This window comes from Nelusetta ayraudi, unplaced genomic scaffold (genome assembly GCF_046127955.1).
Source record: "Nelusetta ayraudi isolate G7.1 ecotype Tasmania unplaced genomic scaffold, CSIRO-AGI_Nayr_v1 ptg000092l, whole genome shotgun sequence".
Taxonomy (NCBI): Eukaryota; Metazoa; Chordata; class Actinopteri; order Tetraodontiformes; family Monacanthidae; genus Nelusetta; species Nelusetta ayraudi.
In genome coordinates, this window is record NW_027466142.1 from 2,428,312 (window position 1) to 2,451,522 (window position 23,211).

At 43.3% G+C, this 23,211-nt stretch overlaps 1 protein-coding gene across 2 annotated transcripts; it reads right to left on the reverse strand.

Moving 5' to 3' along the window:
* Positions 1 to 16: 16 nt before the first annotated feature.
* On the reverse strand, positions 17 to 22,280 carry LOC142902084 (phospholipid-transporting ATPase ID-like). Of its 2 annotated transcripts, none has more exons than XM_076046902.1 (28): positions 22,107 to 22,280; positions 14,586 to 14,674; positions 14,218 to 14,276; positions 13,774 to 13,887; positions 13,164 to 13,262; positions 11,561 to 11,622; positions 10,951 to 11,023; positions 10,693 to 10,763; positions 10,391 to 10,473; positions 9,905 to 10,063; positions 9,712 to 9,800; positions 8,950 to 9,143; positions 8,658 to 8,866; positions 8,428 to 8,471; positions 7,474 to 7,639; positions 7,146 to 7,334; positions 6,923 to 7,038; positions 6,662 to 6,826; positions 6,438 to 6,549; positions 6,242 to 6,347; positions 5,729 to 5,843; positions 5,359 to 5,542; positions 5,040 to 5,263; positions 4,811 to 4,894; positions 4,266 to 4,511; positions 4,025 to 4,163; positions 2,923 to 3,053; positions 17 to 2,838 (listed from the first exon to the last, which is right to left on the reverse strand). In XM_076046902.1, exons 2-28 carry the CDS (start codon positions 14,626 to 14,628, stop codon positions 2,506 to 2,508), a joined length of 3,609 nt encoding a protein of 1,202 aa, XP_075903017.1. In that variant the 5' UTR covers positions 14,629 to 14,674; positions 22,107 to 22,280; the 3' UTR covers positions 17 to 2,505. The 2 variants fall into 2 exon arrangements, with proteins under 2 accessions (XP_075903017.1, XP_075903018.1); XM_076046903.1 differs by lacking the exon at positions 22,107 to 22,280 and adding an exon at positions 16,192 to 16,347.
* Between the last annotated feature and the right edge of the window lie 931 nt (positions 22,281 to 23,211).

Genomic DNA, 23,211 nt, shown 5'->3' on the forward strand with positions numbered 1-23,211 from the left:
AGGAAAAGAGGGGACACAAAATTATACTTTTAATTTCTCACGTTTCAAAAACAGGTAAACAAGATGTGTTATTTCTTTGTTGTCTTAAGGCAAAAAAACAAACAAAAAAACAAAACAACCTCAAAACAAAACAAATCAACCAGTCATGATAAGTTGCCATGTATTTCAGTACGGCTACCAAAGAAATCAAAAAACGTATTAGTAAATAGCCATGGTGTCAAATAACCTAGAAGGAAACAGGTCACCGAAACATGTTGTGAAGACAACAAATACAAAAAACAGAACAAGAAAAATGCTGATGACTAATTTATAATTGGCCAAAACAAAATTTTAAAAAAGCACACAGAAACACAGACACACACACCATAGTCATTTTCCCTTCCATCATACAATCTTCAATTCAGAAACAAAAACGAGAATCAAACTTTACTGCATATAGTGCAAATTTATCTCAACCAAATGAATCTTTGGTTCATCAGCACTGTCCAAACAAAACATTTAACTTTCAAACAATTCAATGACATCATTAAGAAATGTATAAAACAGGTTGCACCTTCATGGATACCATGATATATATGTATGTATACAAAGTGACACTTCATTGTAATCAAATAGTGTAATTATAAAACAATTTGGAGCTACAACATGCTTTAAAGGCCCCAATATGTTACATTTCCATGGCTGTAATGGCTTAAACTGGAATAGTTAATACATTTTTCTTTAAAATCTAGTTGGATAAAGTTACGAAAAAAAAAAAAATGACTGCTGTGTTTTCATTCGCTAATAATGAGCACTGATTTTGATATAAAAAGCAAAGCAATTGCACTTTCAAAGAGTCAGTCCTATAGTGCTCATGATGGCAATCCTACAAACTGGTAATGGACATCTCTCATAATGTACTACTGTAACAAAAAAACTCAATCTGATCTTCCTTAAAATACAGACACATGTAGCCCTTTGCCCTTATTTGAAAAGAAATTAAAAAAAATCCAACTTGATAATTTTTATCTTCTTTGTGCCAAGCGGATGTTTTGTACAAATCAACGCTTTGCTGGAGCAAAAACAGAATTTTGTGCAAAGCAATATGAAACAAACAAAAAAAAAATTTGTTTCAAATTCAAAAGAAATGGTTCAAATGTAATCCCAAGTTTAAAAAAAACAAACACATTCAGGCACATTTCAGATGTCTAATACTCATATTAAGCAGCAATGGGTGGGATCTTGTACTAGTTTGTAATAAGGCATTGCTTATAAATTGTTTATCAGTTCAGCCTAATGTATTTATGAATAGTTAATAAATAGAGTGGTCAGAACAAAGGCCAATGGAGCCTCTCTTCACTTGTGGGATTGTGACAAATGTTTCCCTCAAAGTGAGGTTCCTATGCCCAGTGCATACTGGGAATATTCCCAACACGCACTTTAGCCCTCATGTGGACCGCCAGATGAAAAAAAATCTGGGCTGTAAACACAGTGACACCTGACTCTCTCTGCTCACACCTAAAGTATTAGCACTCGATTCAGAGCTTTATTCATTTTAACATGTCACTGTTGACGCTGCATTTTTAAAATCTGTCTCCAGCACTGTGAACTGACCACAGCTGCGTCGGGACCTGCGTGCACAGAGCAGCATGTCGCATCCAGCATGTGATGATGACACGTTGAGCAACAGACGTGAGAGTCCCCCATTTCCTTTTAGGGTTTTTTGTGCAACGGAGCAGCAGCAGAACGTGGACATGGAGAAGAGTGAAGGGGAGGAGAATGCGTGTCACACTCGGGGCTCGCTGTGAAACCAAGGCTTCCACCTCAGTGCACAGGTGACAGAGTCGCAATGTGAATGCTTTCAGGAGTACAGGCTGCATTCAAAATGTCAGGATGGTGAGAGCAACTGTTCCCCATTCAGTTTGTTTTGATTTGCGATTCAGAATTTATCAATCTAGCGCATTGAAGTCACTTTAAATTCCAATTTGGGTTGGATGCCTGTTCAGACTGAGGACATATTGGAAAAAAACAAAACGATTTAATGATATAATTTGTATCTGTTTCAGAACGTGACACAAATCTGGTTGAAAAGGAACAGATTCCATGTGATTCAGGCTGTTCACACTGCCACTTACCAATCAGATGACACCAGAAACAATCAGATCTGGGTCACACGGAGGGGAAGAGTGGATGATAATCAGATTAGGGCTGACTGGGCCCACTGTGTGAACGTAACCTTAATCTTCTGCTTCATGATTCTGTTTCTCCACAAACCTAGAAACATTTCCTCCGTCAGCTTCTCCCATGTTGACCCATTTTACACTGATGATGTATGAAGACAGTGGTAACAGTCTGAGAGGTGTGGTATGTAATTCCTTTTCAAAACAGAAAAGAAGGCATAAACAAAAGCTCAAATTGCTTCTATCCAGTCTCATCGCAGTCTTTGAAATGGGAACTTTCCTCTTAAAAATAGTTTCTTATGAAGGCACCTGTTGAGGTCTGACTGAGGAATCCACCGTCTCACTGTCAGTGCGCTGTGTCTGAGAAGGTCCTGTACATCTGCAGCGACGTGACCTCCACGTCGGCAGCCTTGGCAGTCTGGGGCCGCCCCGTGGGGCTGTACCCGGCCGAGCGGCCTATGGGACTGAAGCCCGTGGTGGCGCGAGCCACGTGCTGCAGAGCCGAAGTCCTGCTGGACACTGCAGGACGGCGCAGGAAGCGTCCCGACGTCACTAGGTCTCCGTAGCCCTGGGCGTGGGAGAAGGCGTAGCCCGAGCGGCGGGAGCTGGTGCGGCGTATGCGCGTGCGTCGTGGCGGCGGCGGAGGCGTGGCCTTGGCCTGTCTCACCTTGAACATCACCTGTTGGTGCACGAGAGAAGAGAAGAGGTTTGAGCGTTGCGTGGCCAAGCGGAAGACTCGGCAAACGGAGTGTTTGGTGTGTACCTTGTCGTTGATGGTGGGACACAGCTGGATCAACAGGAAGCGGTAGGTGACCACGGGGAGAACACACAGGGCGGCGGTGAGCAGGATGGTCAGCCAGACGCAGGGTTGGCTCAGAGAGTTCCGCGCTGCTCCTGGACCAACAACACAGGGCAGAAAAGGTTTTGTGTCTGAAGCTGGTATGTGAAAAACTACGGCCCGGGGGCCATATGCGGCCCGTTAAGCTTTTTAATCCGGCCCAAAAAAACCTGAAGAAATTCTAAGAATAGTAAGTAAGTCATAAAATAGCTGTATAACTGTTTCATCATTTTTTCAGGGATTTAAGAGTGATTTCAATAAAGAGCTAAACACCGTGGGGCTTCAAAGGCACTGATTTGGTTGCTTTGGTTCATTTCCAACTGACATTAGAGCAACATGTTTTCTACATACCCCATGATTTATTTTTTTCTGCTGCTGCTCCGGCCCCCTCTGTCAACGTTTACAACCAATTGCAACCCGCCAGCCTTAAAGTTTGCCCAAACCTGAACTAAAGTTATAGACTCACTCATTTCAAAGGTGAAATTCCAACCATCTACCCTCCTCGGCACCCTGCTGATGGAGCTGACATTTGGCAGTGCCATCTAAATTGTCCACAGGTGTGAGTGCATATGGTTGTTTCTACGTGTTGGCCCTGTGGTGAACTGGCTACTTGTCCAGGGCCGTGTGTCGAGCTCTCCTGTGAAGGCGGCTCCTGGCCAAGAGGTTTTGGCCGAGGCTGGATTGATTTCCTCTGTGAAACTCCAGAAGGGTTATATAACAAAAAATGTCAACACATCAGTGTAGTGGTGAGTGGGTGAAATATCCCTTTATAGCACCAGGTGGTCTGACTGACTGATTTATAATCAGATTATTCCTACGTCTGTCCTTTTCATAAAAAAAAAAATGAAATGATCCTTCGATACCAAAAACACTTCTATCTAATTTCCAGAAATAATCTAATCTTGTTGTTTCTCAACAGACCAGATACTTTGCTTGTGCAGGTATCTTAAACTTGTTTTTTCTTTAAAACTAAGATAAACAAACACGCAGAGTGATATTGAGTGTGGGACCCTGATCAGCATCTCACCTACGAAAGAGAAGGCTGACGGCAGCGAGAGGAACATGCCGTTGCTGTACATGGTGAAGGTGACGGCAAAGTACATGGCCAGACTTCCCAGCAGGAAGAGGGTGTTTATCGCCGTCCAGTACGACATCTCCAACCCCAGCTGAAGCCATAAACACAAAAAAACAACACACACCTTAACTTTGCTCAAATCCAGACAAAGTCCAGAGACTGGCCGGTGCAGAAGAGGGAAAGTTTACACTACCTGGATGCTGACGGTGAAGAGGAGGCAGGTCTGCGTGAGGAGGGCGAAGGACTGGTAGTCGGCAACATCCTTCCCATCATCCCTCACTGTGTCGTACAGGGCGGCGTAAGGAACGAAGAAGAGCACCAGTGAGCAGTAGCCGCTGTGGAGGGCGCACTTGAAGAAGGCTTTCTTGCTGAAGTACAGGTTGAGTTGGCCGGGGATGTAGAGCTGTGGGTGCTGGAAACTCCACACGTCATTGACATCCTGGCCAGCAGGGGGAGACATTGACAGTTATGCAAAAGTGGCTCTTTGGACTGCGAAATGAGTAGAACTAAAAAGATAATATTGTTGTGTTTAAACTGTAAGCACGTCTGCTAAATAAGACTTATTTCGTGTTTATTTGATGTTTAAATGTGGAAATATTGCACATTAAATATGCACCATCTGTTTCCCTTGGCTGATTTCACAGTTGTTAAAGTTATCAAAAAGATGATAATAAAGGTTGAATGACATTATGGAATTGCATTTCCACTTGAGTACAGGCACCTAGGCTAACCAGTCACCTGATCAAACAGGCTTAATCCGAGCACAGGAAGTGCTGTGTACATCAGATTGTAGAGCGTGATGAACCACTCGTCGTACACGGTCTGAAAAACAAAAATAGGAAAATCCTTGGTGTGTGTTCCACCTAAGCAGAAAACGCTATTGCAACATCCAGTGGACAGTTGAACAGCAGTTTCTTTGATTAAAAAAATGGCAGCTCGTCCGCCTGGCTTCTTGCTGCTCTCTCACCTGTGCTGAGAAGCCGCAAAAGAAGGCGTACCAGAAGTGGACAAAGGTGAAGGTGAAGTTCTTGTAGAAGAAGTAGCGCAGAAACTTGCACATGCGCAGGTAGGACCAGCGGCCGTGCACCAGCAGGAGGCGCTGCAGGAAGCGGAACTGGGCAAAGGAGTAGTCGCTGGACAGGACGGCCTGCATGCCCTCCTGGCCGGAGATGCCCACGCCGATATGAGCCGCTGGGCGCACAAAGACAGGAAGAGGAAGAGGGTGTTTTTGGATTTGCCTGAGTGCCCCAACGTTCCAACCGTCCTATTGGACAGAATGTTCGCACCTTTGATCATGCTCACGTCGTTGGCGCCGTCCCCGATGGCCAGCGTGATCGCCTTCTTGTACTTCTTGACCAGCTCCACCACCTGAGCCTTCTGCAGCGGTGTGACCCTGCAGCAGATCACTGCCTTGCACATGCAGGCCGTCTTGAGGAACTCCTCCTCCACGCTGCCGTCAAGTGCATACGCCTGGTGGGAACACGCAACCAGCAGAGCAGCTCAGACACTTTTCTCTCTCTCGCTCTCTGGTGGTGACAGACGCAGATGTTGGCAGTGGAGGGCAGAACAGGGCTGCTGTTACACTATCAGCACTCATGGAAACTCATTAAAAAAAACGCTTGGTGGGGAAGCCAATCATTTGAGATGATGGTGTACCAGGCTGTGTCCGTTGATGACCAGGCCGTATTCTCCGTCCGCCTCCTCATCAGCGCTCTTCTCTGGCCCAAACACCGAGTCGTCCACGTTGGCTTTCATCGAAGTCCTCACGTTGCTGTACCATGGAAAACATATATATGCAAAATTCATAATCAGACCATTAAACAAGTCACTTGCTGATCCATCCTGATCCATCCATCCATCCATCTATCCATCCATTCTCAATGCCTGATTCTTCCTGCTCTCAAGGTCTTGGGGGTCTGCTGGAGCCTCTCCCAGCTGTTATAGGGTGAAGGCAGGGTGACATCCTCGACCAGTGGCCACTTTATTAGCGCCACTGAGGCAAACAACCATTCACACTCACACACACACCTACGTACAGTTTAAAGTTCCCAATTCACCTCACATGCATGGACTCCACCCAAGAAGGCCCCAGGAGACCCTGGGAATTGACTCCACAACCTTCTTAATATTCATTTAAAAAGAAACTTTCCCAATGAGACCTCCTCTGACCTCAGCTCCTGTTGAACCTCCCCCAGAGAGTTTCCGGAGACAATAAAGACCTCGTTCATCTCCTCCCGCAGTAAGTTGCACGAGTAGCCAATATTTTCTGCCGTTTCTGCAACAAACAAACCACAAATGTGACATTAGTGCAAATATAAAATTTCACCGTGATCAATAGCATCGTGTCTGAAGTGGCGTACAGTACCTTGCTTGTCACCAGTCAGAACCCAGATTTTGATGTCGGCTTTGGCCAGCTGCTCAATAGTCTGAGGAACCCCGTCCTGTAGCTTGTCCTCTATGGCTGTGGCTCCGAGCAGCTGCACACACACACACACACACACACACACACACACACACACACACACACATTACATCCCGTGTAACGAACTAAAATTATTCATTTTTTCTGTTTTGTTTGTCTGTCCCTACCAGCAGATCCTTCTCTATCTCTTCATACAACTCATCCAGTTTAATCTCTCGGTCTTCCAGCTCCGTGCTTGCAGTGTGGTGGCGCTGTTGCCACTGGGCGAAATATTCCTCATCCAGATCCTTGAAGGCCAGAGCCAGGGTGCGAAGTCCTTCGCCTGCAAACTCCTGCACGGAGACATAAACACAAGCAAAGAGCAGTTCAGCAAAAAACAACAAGTAAAGGTTGTCAATGATAAATGGTCGTAAAGAAATTTGACGGACATTCAGGTGATCAGTGGTGACGTCCATCACTTTGCTGCAGGACTGATGCAGCCTCTCATAGATGATGGTGTCTGCCCCTTTACAGTAGAGAGACAGCTTCCCCTCGGGACTGCGAACTGCAAACAGACAGACACGCAATAGCATGAACAACAACAACAACAACAAATGAGTGAGCTATTTCAGCGGCACCAAACCCAATGTGTTGTAGGCTGTGGTATCATACCAATGACCGACATCCTCTTGCGGACGTTGTTAAAGTCCAGGATGGCCAGCAGCTCATAGGTGCGCTGCTTCCCCATCTCCACAATGGAGATGGTTTCCGGCGTACGTGAGAGAAAGACGAATCCAAAGTTCCTTGCCGCCGTCACCAGCGCTCCTTCGTCTGGGGACTGGGCTTGGTAGAAAATCTCTCCTGAAAGAGAAAACACCTTTCAGAAGCCATCTTTAAGTTCTGATTAAAGAAGAGACCATGACTAAAGTCTCACAGTCAAAGCAAAGCTACCAGTTCACAGCCTGAACTGTGATATTTGATGAAGCAACCTCCTCCTCACCTTCTTTCTTCTCCTCGGCCATGACGGTGTGGCAGAGGGCCAGCAGCCTGAAGAAGGCATGGACCTCAGGGTTCCCCAGCTTCACCGCCTCCACCAGGGAGTGGTCGTGGAACGTGAAGCGTGGGTCGGCCAGAGAGTTGAAGGAGAAGTCCACTTTCTCTGTGCGCTGTTGGCGGAGGAGAGCTTTAAAACTTGCTGAACTGACAAGGCCTATTCTTCTTCTGCAACTGAGAGGAAAATGAAATCTTCATTTATGCCTTTATGCAGAAATCAGTTGGGCCCTGTGTTCCAGCTGTGAAACTACATTCAGACGCATTTTTTTAAAAGGAAACTAACAGGAAGGGTGCTGAGAGGCCAGTGGTTAGTCCTGGATAACTCACTAGACTTCACAAACACAGTTGTTATATTTCCCGATTGTGCCTTTATTTTGTGTTTCTTTGCCCTACTTCCTGCCTTGAGTCGTTCCCTTTTTTCCCCAGGGCTGGCACGGTGCAGCTGAGGCAGGTTCTGCTGATTAGGACCAGCTGCAGGAAATCCTAATCAGCAGCAGCAGCAGCAGCAGCAGCATATAGGTCCGGCAGTCCTCCTCCTCCGTGTCAGAACGCCTCGTTGCCGTGTAGTTTCGCGCCCCTTCCAAGTACCTTTGCCGCCTTTGTTCCCACTCTAGTATCTGCCTAGCGATTTTTTTTGTTCCCTGCCTGTTTGCAGCGTCCTACCGTTGGTAGTGATTTTGTTATCGTTTTCCTGTGTCCGTGTTCCTGGAGGATCCAGCGTTTTTGTTTTCGTTTAGTTTTGTCAGTCCTGCAAGATTGTTGGCAAATAAAGACGCCTTTTTTGCTACCTCCTAAGCCTTGTGTCCGCGCCTGAGTCCAGACCTCGCTCCACCCCTAACACACAGTGATGGAGTCACTTAAAGCTTATGAAATGAATTTAAATAATGCAAAACCTCCCTACCTCATTAATGTCAAGCCTTTGGCCCATATAGTCGTATACATCCCCTGAAAAGAAATAAACATTAAGTTTTCCAGTGCTGAATATTTCTCAGTAAAACAAATCACAGATTTAAGGTAAAAAAATAATTTAAAAACGACAACCCTGGAACTACATTTGATAGCCATGCAAGTATTGTTGACCAGCCACTTCCTGAAAGAGAAGAACCTGCAGGCCTGAATCTTAAATGTTACCGTATGATTTGCTGTTGATGGAGCACTTGTTGAAGGTCATGATGTTCTGGGTGAGGGTCCCCGTCTTGTCGCTGAAGACGTACTTGATTTGGCCGAGCTCCTCATTCAGCGTCGTTGTTCGAGCCTCGGCGGGCGTGTTGTTGTGTGCGTAGTACATCTTCTTGTCCCATTCAATGTAGAAGCTGTTCCCCAGCCGGATGATCTCCACACTGCAGAGAGATTGATTTTTTTATTTTTCCAATCAATCCCCGTTTTTCCTTTCTTTTGCAGTTTCCCACCCCGCTAATGTTACCTGACATAGAGAGAGATGGGCACCAAAGTGTTGAGGATGATGACGTAGGACCAGAACGTGAGGAAGGCGGAGAAGGCTGCGTCGTTTCCGTCTGACCGTGGCAGGAAGCTGGTGAACTTTGAGCCTGTGTTGATCTCCCAAAAGTAGTTTCCTATTGCCAGGATGGAGCACATGACCACTAGGAAGCCAAAGATCTGCACACAAGAACAATTCAAGAGAAAAAAAAGTGTTGTGTTAAAACAAATGCAGATAATGTATTTCTTTTTTTACTTGTTTCTTATTGAGAACTTTTCATTATGTAATAATAACATTTGAACGACAGAAGAAAAGAAAAGAAAAACAAGAAAGGAAAAGGAAATAAAAATGACCAAACCACAAACAAATGGGAATCTCTTTCACAGTAATCCAATCATGGACCTTTTAACTTAGTTCAAGTCCTTTATTTTGTCGGTGAGTGAGCCACATTCATTACTCCACAGCCTCTCCAACGAGGCACATCTTTGTAAACTGTTTAATTTTGACTTTGGGTGAAATAAAACACACGTCAGATTTTTTCATAAGAACTCCCTCCAGATCTGCAAACTCCAGGATGAGTGATGCGTCTTCCACATGTTTAACCATTCTTCAGATGATGTGCTTCTAATGTCTGAGCTCATAGTGTCAGAGCTGAACATCTCATGGAGCTCCTTTCAAGGGTTCATCATCTGTTTTATTCAGGAGAACTTTCCATCAAACAAAGAGAATTTGAAAAAAGGGACTCACGCAAACAACCAGGACGTTCATCAGGCGGTCGACACTGGTCCTCTTGAACGTACTCTTGCCGCAGTTCTGCATCAGCTTTGTGTCCTGACCTGTGCAAAAGCATGAGAAGAGTTCTCAAACAGCCAATGTGAAACCAGAAAAATAAATGTGTTTTAGTTGAATTTTTTTCAAGTCCCCGCCGTGCTGTTTTCACCTGCAAACAGCACCAGTCCGAAGCACCAGTGAGTGTTCCTCAGCGTGCAGCCCCGCAGCAGGATCTTCTCGTTGTCCAGCGAGTATTTCTGACCACCGAACAACAGCGTGCCCTTGAAGCGATCCAGGCGGTTGTTGGGGGATTCACAGCAGACCTCGCCTGAAGGGACAAGATGGTTGCTGTTTTTTTAACAAATACCAAGGGGGAGAAATTCATATTTTCAACACAAATAGTTAAAATGTATAAAAAATAGTAAATCCTTGATGTTTAAGTTAAAAAAAGTTTTCATTTTGAATACACAGTGACTGATAATGCGTCATTGGCCTGTGTACTTTTCCTCACTGCTGCTGTTTTGCTTCTGTGTGCAGGAAACTGAACACAATACGGCTCCTGATTATTGTGTAGGAGGACAAGTGCATGTGTGTGTGTGTGTGTGTGTGTGTGTGTGGCCTGTCTGAACATAGCAGAATTAAACAGAGATTTTACCGTCAAAGTCAGCCAGTTTTTCAATGTTATCTCCAAGTTCTCCTGTGACGGTCAGAGACTGTCTCACCTTTAGGTTGGTCTCACTGAAGTAAACAAGAGGACAAGAGGAGGGCAAAGGAATGAAGAAAGGGGTGAGGTGGGAAAGCATGATAAGGGTGTGAGGAAACATTTTTTCAAAAAGACAGACAGTGAAAGGTGAAACAGTACAAAGAAAAACAAATGACAGTGAGTGGTGGAGAGCACAGAAGCTGAGCCGCTAACAGTGAGTGGAAATTTCCTGAGAATAATAATAGGACACCAACCCGTCGAGTTCTGCCGTCTCGATGTACACCAGGTTGAGAGGTTCACTGCTGGAGAGCAGCAGGAGGTCCGCCTGAAGAACACACAGGGGTTTTGTCCAATTATAAAAATCTGTTGCCTCTTACATGAGGCAGTGAAGTCAGTTGGAAACAGAAAACAATGAAGGAAAGCATGGCAGGAGAGTGTGAGCAGACAGAATGATGCTATGAAAGCAGGAAAGAAAATGTGATGAAGAAAAATTTGTGGGCAGTTTTACTCACAGTGACAAACTGGTTGTTTTCCAGCTTGATGATGTCTCCCACCTGGACATCCATCCATTTCTCACTGCGCAGTCTGCAAACAGGAAACAGGCTTGTGAATAGCTGATTAGACTGTGTTTACCAGTGTGTGTGCACATAATGTTAACAAATATTACATACATATATACAGTATATATATATACACACACACAACTTTCCTGAATATACACAACACAAATAATTTGGCATGGTGTTAAACTAATGTTGATGTGGCTCAAACGTTCCACTCCTTATTTATAGACGAGCATGTTTCTGGAAATCTCTGTTGTGTATTCTTATATCTGGACCCCATTGAGTGAATACACTAATCACCAGTGTAGGAAGCAGCTGCAGGAAGGTATGAAGGCCTTGTTTTGGAAACTGATGCCTCACATATTATAAATATGTGCCAAAGTATGACAGGACTCTCAGTTGTTGTTTTTTTTTCTCGAAGGGCTGCGTCGTAACGAAATCAAAGTGCACCGATGACGCTTCCCTGAGGGACATCGTTCTTTAGGGAAGTTAACATTTTTAGGGAAGCTAAAAGTGGATATGTGTACACGTGGGGCTGCGCTTGAGTAAGCAAACTCACTTTCTGTCGATGAGAACTTCAACCTTGCGGTTGTTGACTTGGTTGTCGCTCCTGTGACGGTTCTGAAAAAGAGAACATTGACAATGAAACTGGATATGAGTCACCAGTGTTCATACAAACTGAGTTTAAACACGTCACTGATTAGCTCCAGAAAAAGTCCCTATTAATGGTTAAACCCTGTTTTCAGCTTTTCCTTCCTCCTTCCTCAGTTTTCTCTGTGAAGTAATTAAATTACAATTTTTTTGTCCCTAACTGAGTTACAACAGCCACAACATACACACACACAGGGCAGTGGGCCTGTGTTTTTTTTACCCGTCAGTTTCAAGCAAGAAATACTTCAAGCACTAACTGTTGGTTATTGTTTTACTTCACGTTTTGTAGTGAAAAGGTTTTTGAGGCAGTGCAACTTCACACAGCACAAGTTACTTTGGTGCATCTTATTGACCACAAGCCAGAGTTGCATGTCTAGCAAAAATAAATTGAGTGGATTAAAGTGAGTGGTTTTATTATCATTATTATACATGAGTTCTATTCTGAAAATTTAAAAATACATTATGGATATAGGACCTTACAGTTGTATATTTTCACTTTTTATTGGACACATTTTAAATATTTTTCATCTTTTATGAAAAATATGGTTATGTTAGTTGTGTCAGAGCCTTGTTACAATGGACCAGAGGATGTGAGTGCAACCGACAGTTTATTTCAGCAGTTGTGGTGCAAGGCGGTCACCTCAGCCTTGCACTGGCGGTCAGGCCACTGCAGCTTCATACCTGCCCAGGTCAGTAGCTCCAACACGGTTACATCACCGTGTCAACAGACTGCAAAGTCTGGCAGAACAACCAACCAAGCAGCCCCGTTTCTCCCCTGGAGCTAATCTTTAACCACCCATCAATTTGCTTGATGAACACACACACACACACACACACACACACACACACACACACACACACACACGCACACACACACACACACGCACGTTGATTAACCTCGACAGCTGAATTGAAAAGTATTCTTCCTGTCTTTGTTCTGATTATTTTGGTTCCGGAGAGGCGATGAAAGAAAAGCGGTACAGACATTACAAACACAGAAGCACTTCCCAATCTGGTAAGAGTGAGAATTTTTTTTGTCTGAGGGTTGGAGGGCGGGGGGGAGTTTCCTAACAAGTGTCATATGCCATTTACTGATATCTGGCTGGTGACACTGTGTCTGTACAAATTTGGGGCCAATTTCTCGTCATAGACCTGTGTTTTTTTTCTCTCTTTCCGCACATTTGGAGAGCCAATGTCCATTATTAGCAACATGAGACAAAGCAAACAGCAGCTGAGCACAACTTGAGGCTGTGCCCAACAAGCTCATTTGAATGGTTTTTCCTAGTATGAAATTATAAGAAGATGAGAACAAATCTTCTTCTTCCACTAGTGTTATAAGGGCAATTTTGATGGTTATTGATAATAAAATGAAAGACTTTGGCCATGGCTGAAGTCACACTTTTTCTGTTGATGTTATTTTCATCTTTCTTCTTTCGTTCACCATTTTAAATAATTGATTAATAAAAACAAACAAATCAACACATGCAGATGGGTCGACCGGATGCACTTACAATGTCGTCGCTGGCATCCTTGGCAGCGGTGACTGTCAGCACCAGAATCAGCGGGACAACAGTGGTGAACCAGGACAGGGAGGAGATCTGCGGAATCACCTGAGGACACACACACACACACGGACACACACAAACACACACACAGTGTAAAGAAAATGGACACAATAATTTATGGTACACAGATCCATTTTATTTTGAAATGTCTCCATCTTATGCAGGGCAATCTGTATCTTGTGACAACACAACGAGGGGGAAAATATGTGGCTTCTCCTTCCGGGAAGACTTTATCATTTCCATGTTTCGTATCAACCACTGAGATTGATATAAAGCAGCTTCCTCCTGCTCATTAGATTACAGTGCTGCTGTTTCTCTGGTTACTGCCCTTTATTTAGCAACGTTACTGTTAGACGGTTATAGACTGTTAGCAGTTGATGAGGCAACTTCCTGTGCTGGATGTGACACCACCTAAATCTCGCTGTATTTCATTCATTTGCATCCTCTTTGGTAAGACGGCAGCTCGGCAGGTTCAGCCCTCTGTGAGGATCACCGTTGTGCAACACTTTGCTCTCCCAAACAGGGATTTTTTTTTTGCTTCGTTCGTCTTTCTTACCTGGAGCACCAGCAGAAACAGGAAGTAAGCGTTGGCGATCCTCTGAAACTGCTCAAACAGGTTGAGAGGTAGGAAGGTGAAGAAGTTGTACTTGGAGGTCTTGATGGCGTTCGTCTGAGAGAAAATAAATGAGAGAAAAGATATGAGAGAAGTTATGAATGCCAAACCAAAATCAGGCACTGTGAATCTTAGCTAAATATGCGAATTGTTAACCTTTTGACCGAAACCCCCAGGAGGTCTGTGTTCAGTAGGGACGTGATGGCGTATTAAAACATGCATACACAAATATTTAATCAATTTCATCTGATGGGATCCCTTTAAATTCTGCACACCAAAAATATAACCAGGGAGATACGCTAAATACAACAGCTTTTCTCTTTTAACAGCATGTCAAGCTTCTGTGATTGGAGGACTGGACACATAAAGATGCATCTTCATACTTACAGCATATTTAAAGGACAGGTTGTACTCGCGGTTGTTGGCTCTGAGTTTTCTTTCCACTTCTGAAAATTAATCAGTTAAAGACAGAAAGAATATTACACTGGCTAGATTTGACAAAAAAATAAAATAGTCAGCATATGGTTTGAAGTATTTCTTAACTGTGGACAGTTTTATCTGCAGGCGGATATCACGCTGCAGATAAAAAAAAACAAAAACAAAAAAAACAGGAAACAAAGGCACCATCTGATGAAAATAAACGTATATCTGATTGGACCACATGGAAAGTAAATAAAATACACAACAACGAACCAGGTTTTTCTACTTTCATACTTCCAAAACAGTAAGGGTTGCGTTTCAAGAAACCCACTCACCTCTCTCTTTACTCCTCTCACAGTCCATGCCAAAGAACGACATCTTGCTCCTCCTCCTCCTCCTCCTCCTGCTACTGACCCATCATACTCTGAGAAAAAACAACAAGAAGGAGCCAAACAATGAAATTAAATGAAATTACTTCTCACACACAAAAGCCTCGGTACGTTCACTATTGTTAAAATGGTGTGTCTAGTTCAGGGCCAGGCCAACATTTTTACTGGTGGGCCACAATGGGTTCTTCAATGTGAGGGAGAGGAGCTGGAGCAGCAGCAGATGGATGGAGTGTTTTGGTGCGCCACCTCATAGGAGGAAAAAATATATCATGGGATTTGTAGAAAACACTTTGCTTTAATGTCAATTGAAAATGAATATGAGAAGACCTGAGTCCCTGCCAGCTGCCATGAGTGAGCGAGGGCATTTTCCACACGGCGCTCCACTCTATGAGGTAATCATTTCCCGCCGTGAGTGCAGAGTAAACGCCAGCACAGCTGGTTCCCTTGAAGCCACTCTTTATCACCGGCTGGGAAAGTTCCAGGGATGGAGAGGAGGAGGGAAAAAATAGAAATGGCAGAGCTGCTTTGTGTCGCAAGGTAACCCCCCCACCCCTTTCTCTCTGTGTCCGTGTCCACAACGTAACAAACAACCAGGTTGAATAAATTATTAAAGGGTGCAGTAAAGACGGAAGAAAGTTTTGTCCAGTTTTGTCGCACCAACCCCTTTTTTCAGCGCAAGACCAAGTGAAATGGGAACAGATGAGCAAGGAAAGTCCTGTAAATACTAGACGTTTACATCAGGGGTGTTTTTTCCTTGTAGGGCAGAGTGACTCAGAGGGAGGCTCCTCAGCTCCTCGGCTCCTCTCTACTTTAGCTATCTGCTCTATCTGCTTCGTCGCAGCTCAACATCAAGAATCACGTCCGGCCGGCTGGCCGGCGCAAGGAGCTTGCGGCGATTAGTTTAGTGGCGCAGTGAATCACTCCCAGTCGACTGCAGTCGTACGCAGACAGCAGCAATCACAGATCTTTATCAGTGGCCCCCAAAGTTGAAACTGCATGACGAGACTCTGCAAGGCGTCACAAGGCTGACTGACTGACTCAAGCTGGCCGGTTCAGCAGAGCAGGGGACAAAAACAACAAAGCTGCCTTTTGGAGTAGAATGATTCTGTGCAAAATGTCCCAGAACCATCCATCCATCCATCCATCCAATCGGATTGGAAGTTGCACACAAAAGCACGCTACGCATCTATCCAGGAACCATAAAGAAACTGAATGTCTATGCATTCATACAAGAACTGTCCATCTATATAGGAACTATCCAAACAAGTTCTTATATGTTTGTATGTATACATGTATGTATGTATACATGCATACATGTATACACTTATATATACATGTATGTAAGTATATGTAAGTTTAAGTAAGTAACACCCCCAACTGACTTTCAAAGAGTAAAAGAATAAAATAGAACAGGTTTGCAGATGAAAGAAAATCTTTCGTTTAAATGAAGACAAAATATTTTTAAAATAAAAAAAATATACAAAACTTGCAAGTTGTTTCTGAAATGGAAAAAATCTGGAATCTCCCTGAAGAGGGTCAGAAAGTTACTCACCAAGTCTGTGAAGGATGCGTGGGAAAGTTACTTCAAGCACAAAACCAAGAAGCCAAACACAAAAAAATCCAACCCCGCTCAAAAGAATCCAAACTCTTCAGTGCAAAGAGCTGCTCGCGTCTGAGAGCAAACGTGTGTTTTTGCATTGCTCGCTCCATGTTGAGGCTTCCCAGACAGGAAGCAGTGGTTTTCAAGGCCCCGCCCCCCCAGCCGGTTGCCAGGGTGACGTCACAGTCGCAGCTATAAATATCCACCACATGTGCTGAGAGTTGAGGAATGTGTGTGTTTTAAGTGGAATGCCAGTTCTATGGAAAACACACACACATACACACGCGCACACACTTTTACCATAACACAAGCCAAGACAGTGTGTTTTGTCTGCATCATTGTTTTCATGCGTCTGTGCAAGACCTTGAGAGAAAACACATACACAGACGCACACAATGACAAGCTTGTAACCATCCAGCAAACATCCACTCTGACAAAGTCCCACCATAAAAAAAAACACAAAGTAAACAAGCAGCCTATTCATCAATCCCCAAGCGCCACTAAATTAAGCCCAGCTAGTTTATTTTCCAGCTGAGGGCATGAATTGGACCATGGTCATCGTGAAGATTTCACAAGGCTTTAACTTTGTCTGAGGGTCATTTCCAAATCTCACTTTCGGCTGCAGCAGAAACTTTCCTGACTTCTGCTGAAAACACAGAACTCAAGTCAATGAGTCCATGCATCCAGTGTCAATCAGACTGTTGCGTTGAAAATAGAGATGGTTTATTTTAAGGCAAATAAATTCTTTTGTTCCTGCGGTGTGAAAGCTTCGTGCTTTTCTTGGTCATTTTTGTAAATAAATAGGAAATATTTTGAGTTCAGACACTTGCTGGTCAAAATTTATGGAAAGAAACAACACATTATTTTAATTGTACCAGTGGTTGGCCGTCATGGCCATTGAGGCCTTCTCTGCTGCACTGAAGATACCCAGATAAGTACTTTGCTGTGAATATGTAAATAAAATCATTCTTCATAGTCTGTTCTGTTTATGTCATTGTATCCACTATGTTGCGATGCTTCCATTGTTGTATATTACAATTAAGTTTTTATCCAATCATATTTCAGCCAGCTTGTGTTGGCAGGTTTTATGAACTCTGCCTGAGGCTTTCAGGATCAAAAGTAAATGCACCACCGTCAGTTGCGATCTGAGCCAAGCACATCTCGAATCTGCGAAGCTAGCTGCTTTACACTGAACTTCACACGTGTGCATCCTGTAATTCGATAGGAAGCCCTGAGAACCTGATAGACTGAACTCAACCCGGAGATTTGGTTGCTAAACTTTGTGGACTAATGTCTTGAAAATGGCCTTTAATTTGTACGTTTTAACAGCATCTGTCACCTTAGTCTCTCGCCCTTAAGTGTGAACATGAGCTCATTGATTCTAAACGCTCTCAACTGTTGCTCAACTGGCTGATGTGAAGGTGATTTAATGCGTAGGTGTGATTCAGTGTCTATTTCTGAGTCGTGTATTGGTGGTGGTATTGTGAGGTGCATTCATACAGGTAGGACTGAAGGCCTAGGTGTGAAATGCACGGCCCGCCACGGCATTGTGCAAATAGAACGATTCATTTTAGGAATAGATATGAGATGAATTGGTGATTACTGCTTGTTATTAGACGCACATTGTGCACACAAATATAAAACTTGATATGATTTAAAAGCAGTTATGCCGGAATTAAAATATTATTGATTATTATTAATATGAATTATTATCATTAAATTGTAATCAGGCATAAGAGTGAAGTGTGGAAATTTTCATAAAAACTTAAAAACTTAATTGTAATATACAACAATGGAAGCATCGCAACATAGTGGATACAAATTTTCACGATGATATATAAATAATAACACTACAGGTTATTTACTTGATTGATTTTGTGGCGCAAACTGTGACATTTAATGTTGAGGCTACAGCAGAAAGCAGCAGGTCCAGGGCAGGTTTAATTACAACAGGCTGGCGGTGTAACATAAACCAGCTTTACTAGCTTTACTCATGAAACCCCACAGTGGCGTAAAACGTGCGGCATCCCCCCGTCTCCCAACACGCACACACACACACACACACACACACACACACACACACACACACACAATACAAACAAACAAGGCTCCGTGTGAGGCCCTTCAAACTATGAACTACGAAACACAGCTGACAAACGCTGGCATTAGAGGCGTCCCTTGCGAACAAAGGTGTGTAATGGGATCCTTGTGTCACAGTCACCTGTGACTGGTCTCAGTGGGTCAAAGGTCAAACAGGATGAATGAGCATCTTGTCTGATTAGTGATCTCTGGTTTCCCTCCCCGACCAAACACTGCTCTGTTCTCAGGGCCGACCACTTCTTTGCAGCAAAAAGAAGAAAGCTTTGTTTGTGTGTGTGTGTGTGTGTGTAGATGCATTTTGTGGCTAAATTAGTTACAAAATGTGGTGAATAGCAGAGAATGATACAATGAGAGATAAATGTAAACTCTGCAGGCTTCTCAGGCCGTGTTCATTTATAAAAGGACATTGTTCTTAAGAACAAACATGTAAAACTCCTCATGAATTCTAAGTGAATGACTGAATGAGACAGTATAGCTGCCACTTACTTAGTTACCCACTCACATCATTTAGCATTAGTTTTGCCGTCTCCTTATTTTGAACTGTGACTATCTGCGTATGTAGACTGATTACACATTCAATCAAATCTTTCAGAAGTTCCATGCGGATTTTATTTATTTATCTATTTATTTTCAAATCAAGATTATCAGCGTCTTCAAAATTCCCTAATCCACCAGCCTGCAATTCTTGTTGCGGCTCATTCAACAGGTACTTGTCTTATCAGTCAACTGGAGCTAATAATAGCTGATAGCCCCCACAGTCCTCTCGGGCTGTTTAAACTCTCAGAAATACTGCCACCACTAAATACCGCGACTCCAATGATCACATTTTTAGCCTTTTAGGTATTAGCGGCTCAAGTACAGTTTACACACAGAATTTGTGCTCACTGAGACAGAAGTCGTGCAATTAGTTGCCAATACCCGATGCAAGAAGATTGATTTTCTGTCTAACCAAATCTCTTAATATTCAACTCCATTTTTTTTTTTTGATGGATACTGTCAATTATAATTAGCCATCTAAGTCAGAGGTGGCCAACTTTTTGACTGGTGGGCCACAGTGGGTTCTAAAATGTGACAGAGGGGCCGAAGCAGCAGCAGATGGATGGAGTGTCTCGGTCACCCACCTCATAGCAGGAAACAATATATCATGAGATACATAGAAAACATGTTGCTTTCATTTCGATTGAAAATGAACCAAAGCAAAGTTGCAACAAAATCAATGTCTTTGAAGCCCCCACCGCTCTTTATTGAAATGACTCTGAAAACACTCGAAACATGGAGGAAATACAGCATTATATGACTCAAAGACTATTGATATAATTTCTTCAAGTTTGGAGGGCCGGATTAAAAAAGCTTAACGAGGCACACATGGCCCCTCGGCCGTAGTTTGCCCAAGCCTGATCTAGGTCTCGAGGACACTCCTCCACTCCAGCACCACTGGTTAACCATGAACACTGCTGCAGGGTGCACACTGACAGTTGGAGTGGGTTACTGTGCTGATTCCTTTCTGTGTCACTAAAACACAAGGACCTTGCATGTCAGGGCTTGTTGTTGTTTAGACTCACCACAGAAAGTCCTGAAAAAAAAATCTAAATTTCGACTCACTGCCTCTTCACATGCACAACTGAAGCAAAGGAACCTGCTGCAATAAGCTACTTTGTGTAAACACATGGATGGGTTACTCATTATTGGCCGTTTCCTCCAAAGGAATGACTGAGTGAATGAGCAAGTCCACTGTGGGACTTGTGTGTTGGCTGAGTAAGAGTGAGGGTGAAGGTGAGGGAGTAAAAATAGAGAAATTCAAGGGCCGTCTGTCGGCATATCAAGACAAGGTTGGTCAGTGCATGACGTTAATTAATTAGTTAGTTAATAAGGAGGCTTGCTCGAAACAGCTGCACATCTGTGCTACGTAACGATGTAACTCATCAAAACTACTGTGTGACAATTTTGTGTTTTTAGTGAGACTTTTGTGATCTGGTTTGTTGTTTCATATTGCATTTTGTCTGGCAAAACCATGTTCTTCAAATTCCTTACAGGAGCCACTCAAGCGTAATTACATTCCAACTCTCCAAGAATTAAACATTTTCTTGGATGGGCGCTGATGATTTTGCTCTTTGTGTACTCTCTGCACTGGGTGATGGCGACATTCATCAGCTCCATGACGTCGGTGGTGTTTATTTTAAAGGCCACACATCCTCAAAAGGTTCAACCAAGTGTCTCTTGCACAGCATGACTGCTCTAGCGTGTCTTATTGTAATTCTTTCTCTCAAGCATAGAAAGAAAAATCAATACTAACAACATGCTTTTGTCTGTAAAGCGGAAATGTAAGCCTGTGTCCTCGTGAGACCCCTCAACTCAATGACGATTAACATTTAGAAAGCTCCAATTAAGGAAAAGTGAGATGGATTTATGATACAAAGATACAATGTAGCATGTGTCTGTGAGTGACGCACCAAAAGAGGCAGACAATCATCCTCTGAATTATTCACCTGACCTCTCGGCCACAGAGCCACTCCTCTCATCTTACCTGATACAACCCTGACATTTTGATTGACCCTCTGGCGTTTCATAATTCCCTACTCGTAAAGCCTCTCAGCCAGTCAGGCAGTAAGAATGGCAGACACACATACTGTATATATGATAAACTTGGTCTTCCCACTGATCCTCCAGTACCACCAGCATGTGTTCACATAGCTGCACTGACGCGAGAATATGGAGATCACAGTTTTGAGTTCAATAAATTATAGCCAAGGAACAAAGTTAAAATGCTGAACAATTTGTTCAAAAAGATTGGTAGTCAATAGCCTATAAAATCATAAGTAGTTTTTTACTTGGTATTATTATTATTGTTATTATTACAGCAGTAGGAATAGTAATATGGCAAGACTGTAAATGCTTTATCATTGACAGATTGATTTTAATTATCTATTTGCGAGTCAGAGCGTTTTTCTTGTGATTATTAATATTACAATGGGGCGATACTGTAGTTAATACGCAGAACAATATACAAACCATAAACCATTTCCTCAAGTGGACAGGTTGTTAGCTCGACAAGCGGCTGACGACACTCACACAGACAGTAAACGGTGAGCGGACTTCTCCTGACGTCTTGCTACGTGATGTTGCACCAGTCTGTCACCTACACACTGTCCAGGCCAGGGGTGGGCAAACTGTTTGACTGGTGGGCCATTATAATGTGACAAAAAATGGATGAAATACAGCTATTTTTATGACAATGGCCGCATATGGGCTCCGGGCCGGAGTTTGCCCTCGCCTGGTCCTTGCGGTGATTCTGATCATCACAAGCACCGCGGTTGCAACAGGAAAAAAAAAAAAAAAACAATAAATAATTTTTAAAAAGTTTTTCGTTTTTTGTTTTTAACATCTGCCGTCAGAGTCGCGTTTGTAACGGTGAACTCTAGCCAACAAGGAAACCAAAGTTCACACGTTTGAAAACCATCCTGACGTGTTGAAGAAGAGGCTACTCTCGAAGAAGAAAGTTTCCAGCCGATAAAACAAGAACAGAGAAGTGACTCTTCCTGTTACTTTGAAGGCTCCTTGAGAGCAGAGGAAGACGAGACTCTCTAATACACATTGTCTGCCAGACTCCTCGTTGTTCTCCTTCATCTTCTATCACTCCGTCATTAAAAATCTCTCCGAACTCTTAACGCCCCAGGACCCGGGCTACCCTCCCTGCCAGACACCTCTTCCTCCGCCCGCTCTGGAAGCTCCGAGACCGCTGAAACACAGTGGCCGAGCCGCCTTCTTACCGTGTGTCTCGGCTGGTCCGGGGTCTCTAGGGGAGTAGCCCCGGGAATGGTGGCTGGCTGGCTGGCTGGCTGGCTGCTGACTGGGTGTGAAGTGTTCTTCAAGCTCCGAGAGATTTAGAAGAGGAACTGGGACTTGAAGCTTCCTCCCTCTGGTTCCCTTCAGCACCAAACCTCTGCTTGTCTCCTCCACCTTCCCCTCCCCACTTCCTCCCCCCTTCACCACATCCACACACCCTGCACATTGATTCATCCGGTGGAGTATTTGTTCATATGTACGACAACAACTACAAATAAAGTTTCAGCAATGAAGTGAAAAAAGTGCTGCAAACAAAAATCAATTACTAAAAAACTAAAATGGCTGATACTCTCAAACCTATCGGAAAATAAAACATCCTTTTAATCACATTTTTTCACTCTGAAAGTGAACGTTGTGTTAAAAAAAAAAAAAAGAAAAAGAAAAGCCATCCTAATACGTATCTTTGCAATTTTTTTTTGTGGTTGTACAGTCATTTGGATTTTGGGACTTTTTCTAGTGGTTAGCTGCGTATCACGTTGAGAGACTCCACTACTGGATCCTCCGCCTGTTTTTCATTTCGTTTACTCAGGGTAAAAAAAAAAGCGCGCCATCAGCCCAAAGGGGCGGTTACTGTATCTGGAGGTCACGTGACGCACCACAGCAATTAATCGAGGAAAGCGTGGGGGTTATACTAAAAGTAGTGCTGACAGTCTTTTTCGAGCTCCTCTCATTTTATTTTCACTCATTCATACAAAAAACCCTCCATTTTAAAATACACACCGTTCTTTTTTATTATTATTATTATTATTATTATTATTATTATTATTATTATTATTATTATTATTATTATTATTATTATTATTATTATTATTATTATTATTTCACCTTGTTCAGAGCATTTTGATGCATTAGGTGCAATAAAGACACAGAGAAAGCAAAAAGAAAACACTCCACTGTGGATTGTGGCGCTGTAAAGACACTGATTTGGTTACAACTTTGCTTTGGTTTTCAATTCAATTTTGACAGTTGACAGTAAAGCAACATGTTTTCTATATATCCCAGGATATATTTTTTCCTCATACGAGATGG